The sequence below is a fragment of the Diorhabda sublineata genome, chromosome 11 (assembly GCF_026230105.1).
Source record: "Diorhabda sublineata isolate icDioSubl1.1 chromosome 11, icDioSubl1.1, whole genome shotgun sequence".
Classification (NCBI taxonomy): domain Eukaryota; kingdom Metazoa; phylum Arthropoda; class Insecta; order Coleoptera; family Chrysomelidae; genus Diorhabda; species Diorhabda sublineata.
Window position 1 is genome coordinate 10,768,606 of NC_079484.1, and position 8,399 is coordinate 10,777,004.

At 31.5% G+C, this 8,399-nt stretch overlaps 1 protein-coding gene across 1 annotated transcript in view; it reads left to right on the top strand.

The window, feature by feature from the left end:
* Positions 1–4,410, top strand: part of LOC130450269 (myo-inositol 2-dehydrogenase-like) — a 31,939-nt gene extending 27,529 nt beyond the window's left edge. The window contains exons 7-8 of the mRNA XM_056788585.1: positions 723–891; positions 4,175–4,410. Coding sequence (XP_056644563.1) covers positions 723–891; positions 4,175–4,302 — 297 coding nt within the window. The 3' untranslated portion in view covers positions 4,303–4,410. The remainder of the gene's footprint in view (positions 1–722; positions 892–4,174) is intronic.
* The last annotated feature ends 3,989 nt before the right edge of the window (positions 4,411–8,399 follow it).

The window sequence follows — 8,399 nt, forward strand, 5'->3', positions numbered from 1 at the left end:
TCGTGGTAGTATATTTTACAAAGCGTTAAGCAAATGGTCATGTGGAGATGTTTAGGTATTTAGTATATTGCATTTGTATTTCAATTTTCATCAAATTAGTGTGAAAATTCCAAAACTCGTCTTCTACGTGTGATTTTGTTAATGCAAATAAAAATCTTTGTAAAAAAATTTGCCGTCCCTTGAAATCTGCCACCCTAGGCCTCAACCTGATAGAAAATCCACTACGAATATGAGAGTAATGATTTATTATATTTTTATCCTTCGGTTATTCAGTAGAATACCTGAAGGTTGCGGATATATCTGCGTATTTTGAAAATATCCTGGACGGAGTCATCACCAACCTGGATGTTATGCAGAGAATATGGAAAGGAAACAGAATCTGTAGTATTTTGGTATCATGCTAAGACAGTTGATTGTCCAAGGCAAAGTGCATAGTAAGAGAATACGGCATTCATCGTTGCACAACCTACGCTAGTGGTTTGGAGTATCATATGTTGATCTGTTTAGAAACTCAGTAAGCAAATAACAATAGCTAACGTTCGTATTGGATAAGACAATAAAAGAATAAATATTTTCTATCAAAAGACACCATAAAAAATAGATTTTTCAAGAGAAAGGTCTAAGATCTGAAAAGTTGTAATTTGAGAAATATTTCAATGACTTAATACGAACACATTTTCATAAGAGTTTTTATTCAACTTTTCATTGTGTCTATTGCCTAGGTGTTTGGAGAAAAGGGAATGATTAAAGCTGAAAATAAATCTCCCATGTCAAATCTTGAGGAATATCAACCTGGAGTAACCAAAAAATCACCCATTTATTATAGTTTTGCATCCCGATATCAAGAAGCCTATCGAAAAGAAATGGATCATTTCATGAATGTTCTTGAAGGTAATTTGATTTGGTTAAAAAATTTTCATGAAATTACTACTAACTTATTAAAAATTCATGAGATTAAAAAAACATTTGAGTAGAAAACTACATATACTTTTGAAACATAAGTTTTTAAGAATGGTTTATTATTAAAAATTATAAAAAAAAGAGGATAATACAGTTAAAATAAGATATGAGTAGGTATAATTTTCAATTGATTTCTAGTTAGATTGACTGTTGTACTTTCTTCATATCTGAATTTCCGACTCCATCATTGCTTCTTTTGTTATAGTATATTATTTTGTTTCAATAATCTATTACTCAACTATTGAAGAAATGTCCACTTTTCGAAAACATTAAATGACAAATTTTATTTATTTAATAATTCGTGGCTTTATATAATTACAATTAGAAAGTGTAGTAACAGCAATGCTATTCTCATAATATTCTTTGTATTCCAATAATTTATACATACTACTGTCAATTAAATTAATTTTTGTAATCTCATGACTGAATTCTATCGGCACGCAAACATCAACATTTAAACTGATCTATTGAACGACAAATCTGTTCATTCTTCACTAATATTATAGGGCTGCGAATGAAAATGAAATACACGGAATGGTGAAGAAAAGTGTACCCACAATTTTCTTGTATTTATATTATAACTTCAACCCTAAAAGAATGATTAAACAAATAATACAGTAAATGTACGCATGAAAAATGCGAATCATTTACTATTTGACAGTACTCTACGAGTTTGCATATGCTGATCTATTTTTGTCAATGTTGTTTTTAGGATATCCTTAAAAGCAAAAACTCTAGTACAGGGTCGGCCGTTTTATAATTCCATCTCTATGAAAACTCTGTATATCGTATATCCAATGTATAATGAGATGAAGCACCATCTTGTTAATACCACATATTAGTTAACATGAAATGGAGATATGTTGTTGCGTGTGTTTCTCCTTAATCCAAGGAGAATTGCGTTTAGAGGAAATTCGGCAATTTTGTCTATTTCCTTCACCGTTAAGGCCAAACTTTGTTTTCGCAGTTCTCAATTTTTTCAAGAAACAACGCTGTCCGCTACAGCCTGGGTAATCTTTCTTAAGTTCTTATTTAAAGTGAATTTTGTATGTATGTGTCACCGGCAAATCATGTAATGCAGGCATTCTATGAAATGCCTAGTCTTTTTAGGCATTACATGAAGAACTTAGGCCATGTAATATTCATATTAACTACGTGAGTTTGCATTCAAAATTACTTCATTTATCTTCTGACGATTGATGTGACGAGAGAAGTTTACAACTGATAAGTAATTGTACGTACTGTTAATATAACAATGAATGCAGAAAACAACTATCATAACACAGTGTACACTGAGTTATAAAGAATTTTCAATCAAATTATTTATATAAATTATTAACAGTCGTTTTAATGTAAAAAAAGTATATTACTAAAATCAATTTTCGCTGCATATCCACCAATTTGTTTTTGCATGACGAATTGCATTTTGAATTGCATTGAACTTTATGTTTAACACAGTTAGTTTAGGTTAGTTATATTAAGTATTAACTATCCATATATCAGTTGTAAACTTCACTGCTCAAGTCAATCGTCAGAAGATAAATAAAGTAACTATTAATGCAAACTCACGAAGTTAATATGAATATTATATACATGACCTAAGTTCATTCCGGAATTTCATGTAACGCCTAGACATTTCATAGAATGCTTGAATTATATGATTTGCCCGTAACATATATGTACAAAAATTATTAGGATTCTAAAAATTATCTACGACTTGGCCTCACTGTTCATTGAGCAAAATAATCAAGTCTCCGGAGAAATTAGAATAACTGACAAAGAGATATCCTGATCCCCTTGTTATTTCTCCCTCCTGATCTCAGACTTGGAAGCCTACTTTTGAAATCATTGTGCTGAAGGAGTAACTTTGGACAACAATGAAAACGAGTCTCGAATAGAGCTTCAAAAAACCTTAAAATTTTAGAGTCCTAATGTGAAAAATTTAAGCTGGAAGTAAATCCCATTAAAACTAAAATTGTGGTTTTCCATAGGAATGCTAATATGGGTCCTAATTTTGTTATAAAAAAGCCTCTATTGACGAATACCTATAATATTTGAGAACCATTTTCACGCAACATTTTACACTTATTTACACTTATTTACTAACAAACCATGACTAGTCTCTAGACTCTAAGTACCTAATAAGAAATTATGATTCAACATTCTTGTTGAATACTGTCAAATAGTAAACGGTTTACTTTTTACACGTTATTCTTTTCAAAATTTGTCTCATTCCTTTTCTTTATATCTTCAAATTATTATTATTATTATTATTTCAAAGATTCAAGTTATAATACAAGTAAGTTTCAATGTTTTGTTGTTGAACTTTTATTTGCCTTTCTATGTATTATACATTCCGTAGTGTCCAAATTTTGCCGTTCACTAGAAGTTGGGTAAGCAATAATCAAAATGACAAATTTAGGCCTACAGTACTTCATAACAAAGTTACTTTGGAGGGATTCAGAAACTGATATAGTACAAACGGTATTCCATATAAAAATTCAATCATTGTTGTCCCTTTTCATGTTATGATATGTTTTGAGCACAGTCTTACGTACAGGGCTGGACACCAATGGAAATTTATATATAGCGGCTTGGTTCTCTTGTCCAAATGATTGAAATAGCCATGCCGCGGCGCTGCTATCTAGAGATGATAAAGATGGAAATGGTTTCATGTAAGGGGAAGGGCAGAGATGAAAATTTTGACAGCATATTCACAATTATCATTATTTGTTGTTATTTAACTACTTCTATATAATTACATTACATATTAACTACTTTTAGACTACTATAATAATAACTACTATTCTTAGGATAACACAATTTGGCACCATCTCTTGATTACAACGCCGACCTGGTGGCCACAGAGTAAGGTAATTTAGCGTCCGTGAAATGAACCCAACTCGTTATCCTCGTTTACAGACCTGTATGTAAGACCGTTGTTTTCAATTAATACAACCATATAATCCTATAATAAACAAACTATCTGTTGATAACTTGTTTCTATTCGTTTATTTCATTTATATAAGGTACTCAGGTACTTCAAACTAAATCCGTATAATTCAATAAATGAAACATCTAATAAGAAAATTTATTTTCCCAGATCACTAAGATTCAACCCTAATTCATTGTTGTTTTTTGTCTTCCACTTAATTTGTAGCTTAGATTAATAATAATTTTTCCCTATATCAAGTTCATATTATATTTTTTGCAGGAAAAGAAGAACTTATAATTACCAAAAAAGATCTACTAGCTGTTTCCAAGATTGCAGCAGCTTGTGAAAAATCTTGGAGAACTGGCCAAGTCGTATTTTTAACGTGGACTGAAGAGGAACTACACTGAACACAAACAAAGAGTTCTAAATATGACAGAATTGAATCAGAAATATCTCTGTAAATTAATATATGTTTGTTATATGTTAAAATCATAAATTGTTTTAGCTAGTATAAAGTCAATTTTAATCCATAGATCTTGCGTGTGTTGGATACCCAAGGAAATGATTAGGATTTTATAGTCATTAATTCTACTATCACTAGCTAAATAAAACAAGAAATCAAAATAGATAATTTTTTCACTTTTTTTGATAAACTCTCTATCAATTCATCAATAGTTTAAGATGATTACAGTTTCACAAGATCTTGTACTCCTATAGACTATAATGAAAAATCTACTATCCATTTTAATTCGGAGAAACTGTTTTCATTCAAAATTAAAAGTTTCTTGATGGATTGGTTTTATATTATATTAATTATAACAGATAGTAACCAATAGTTTCTGGGTACCTTTTTTATTATTCCCATTGAAAATGATAGTTTTTTTGGTTTTATAACTTTAAAACTTATTATTCGGGAGTTATGAATATCTTGTTTTGTTACAATTGGAATAGTACAAACATGGCTTTGAAGTACGATTCCAGGTCTAAGATCATGTCATTTTCTGAAAACTAGTGAAAATATCTTTCTTCTTTTATTCCAAAAAATATTTGTCTCCTTTATTTTTTGTTGTATATATGAAATGAATCATGATTTATTTCACTAAATCTATTTAAAAACGGATAATACTACTCTCTGTAAGACAGTATTTCAATTTTGTAGAAGTTTAAATATAGGATTCATTATTAAGAATGATAAAGGGAAAACGCGATAAGCAACATAACTAGATTTTATTAAAACGTTGAAACGCATTATAATTCGTTTTAATGAGGAAATCATACAATAACTTACATCTGCAGTTACATTTGGGAGAGTGACGTGAGACTTGGAAAAAATATAATATTAATTTTCTATAATCTGCTCTTAAAGAAAATATGTAACCCACTAGTTTTCCAATTTCCAAAATTAAGCAATATTAATCAATAAAACTTACGGATCACATTTTTGCTTTCACACAATCACACAACATTCATAAAACTGTAGACTTCTCATCTTTTGCCGCCTCCACTGATATTCGATAACTTAGTTGAAAATTATTCAAATTACTTTCAATTTCAGTCACATACTGCGTTCAAAATAACACTAATACATCCATATTTATGGAATAAATTCAATTTTAGCGTTATCATGTATTATGTCAACAAAACCTCAAGCAGATCGATTTTTATTCTTAAATTGACAATTTAAAATATAAAAATATCAACCCTCTCCAGCATCCAATTATAAACACACCATCGAAATTTTCAAATAAGAAAATGGGAGGTGTGGCACCTTGTTGGGAAGAAATGTTAGTCCTCTGCTCAACAATATGAAGTTTTTTAAAGTTGGTGCAATCATAACTGAGAACATTAATTTTTAGGATGTAAAATTTTGTCTATCATAAAACTTTACGTAGAATAAAGATAATAATATTAAGAATGTACGTTCCAATGTACTTTACAATTAAATTAAATGCTCAGAATAACCATCATTCACTCACAAAAATCGAAGCGTTTTTGTAATTCTCCTACATTTGACTCGGGGGTTATTTTGTTAATTTCTTCCGTTATCTCAGCTTTCAAATCACCAATATTGTCTGTTTCATTGAAATATACTCTAGATTTAAAAAAAAAACCATAGAATCTAATCGAAAGGAGTCAAATCGGGGGACCTAGCCGGTCATTTGATCGTTCTCCGTCTTCCAAATCCACCTATCGCTTAAATAATTTTTAACTGTACGTACAAAATGCGGTAGAGCTCCGTCTTGTTGGTAGTAAATAGAAAAAAATAAGTACCAATAATTTTATTGTTAATGATACATACCAGCCGAAATGTTCACTTTTTTAGGGTATTCAGTGTGAGCCTCACACATCCTGAGAGGATTTTCTCTGCTCCAGTATCTAAAATTCTGTTTATTAACCGTTCCGTTTGAACGGAACGTCGCTTCACCGGAAAAACCTTCTTTTTATGTACTGTAAATCTACGTTCATTTTGTTCATCATCAATTCACAAAATTCTTTCCTTCTATCAGGACCATCTTCATTCAACTTCTGAACCAACTAAACGTTGTAAAGGTGGTATGTTTCTTTGTGCGAAACTCTCAAAATAGATGATTTGCATTCATCATTGTCGGTGGCAAGTTCTCGAGTTGCCTTATGCGGATTTTCCTCAATCTCTAGAAGCACACCTAACTTTTTTCATCAGTAAATTGAACATTTCTACCTGGTTTTTCAATATTTTTTACATGTCTAGTTTCAAGAAACTTTTTCTCAATTTTACTGTAGACCGCGAAACATGTTGACCATGATATTTATTGTTATGTGTATGTGTATTTATTTAATTTCCGAACCTCTTTTTAAGTTCTAGAAATTATTTCAACGAGATTTTTTCCAATAGTTGGACTAGAAGACGTGGAACGACCGAATGGTTGGCTAGACTCGCCGATTTGACTCCTCTCGATTACTTCTTATGGAATTTTTGTACATTGACAAATACATTCTAAATATTATGTGACATCTTCATTCTACGTATTTGTTATACATTATCATAATTTCACATCTTAAAAATTTGAAAAACTTTTCATATTGCTGAATAGAGGACTAAAATACCTTCCCAACAAGGTGCCACTTTACCTCCTTTCTTATTTAACATTTTCATACTGTAAGTTGTCAATTTAAGAATAAAAATCGACGTGTTTCAGGTTTTTTTCACATAAGTACGTAATAACACTTGAATTGATTTTTTCCATACATGTGCACCGCAATGTATAATATAAATATAGCATACACAACGAGTGTCGTTAATACATAAGTTTTCCAATAGGGACTTGACAATTTTGAATTTAGTTTATGAACGCACCTTTTCACTTAACTGTCACTGTCGGTTTATTCAGTAGACATAACCTTTTATTCATGGTGAAGCACACGAACTGCAAATCTTAAAAATTTACTACAGAAATTCGGAGTTGGTGGTCGCTACTTTAAGAGCGTTACTCCGATTTTCGGTTGTAATTCTCCTCCTAGTAGACAGGCAGTAACAAGTTTAGTGAAAAAGTTTGAGTCTATATATTCGTTGTGTGATGTTGCCGTGCTAGTGAGACTATGGGTTGGTCGAAGTTTCGAAAATATAGCGTCCGTAGCAAATGATCTAAATCAGCCAATTCTACGGTATTCTCAAGAGTTGGGCATCGCCAAGACCACTTTATGGCGAATTCTGCGTAAGAATCTTACTTTACACCCATACAAGATCAGGTCATCGGAAAATGAAGTGACGAAGCTTATATCTGGCTCAATGGGTTTGTCAATAAACAAAATATGCGGTATTGGGCGGGTGAAAATTCACATGTACTTGATGAAAAACCACGATCGATTGGCCGCCTCGTTTGTGCGCATTAATACCTCTAGATTTTTTTCTTTGGGGCTACGTCAAGTCATTGGTCTATGATAATAAGCCGACGACGTTGGAAGAGTTAAAATCCAACATTGAACGCAAAATAGCAGCCGTTTCGGCCAAAATGTGTGGTGGAGTCATGGAAAATTGGGTCCAACGAATCAACCGCTGCAAACGTGCCCACGGTGGCCATATGAGCGAAGTCGAGTTCCATTGTTTGATTGTTTGATTGTACTTCAACCCTATAATAAAATTTTTCAAATATCCCAAATGGTTTTCATTTTATTTTGAAAAAAAATGGTCAATTTCTTATTGGAAAACCCCTTATTATACTCCCAGTTTATAAACGATACAATAAATATTTTTTCTTATCTATCTGTTGGTTTTACAGTTGAATTATAGAAATACCTCACAGCAAAGCTTTGCGATCCCCTTTGAATTCGTAAAATCATTAATTATCCAGTCTTATGTCCATCAGGTCTAATTCTATGTAAGAAAGAGCTAAAGCGTTTAGCGTTTTATGACATAATGTGGATTGTGAATAGATATCCACTCTTTTTAAAAAGAAAGCGCCAATCATCCGAAAAATTTGTCGTTAGTGTAGAATAATATGAAGTGCTATCTCAAAGTTCGGACAAA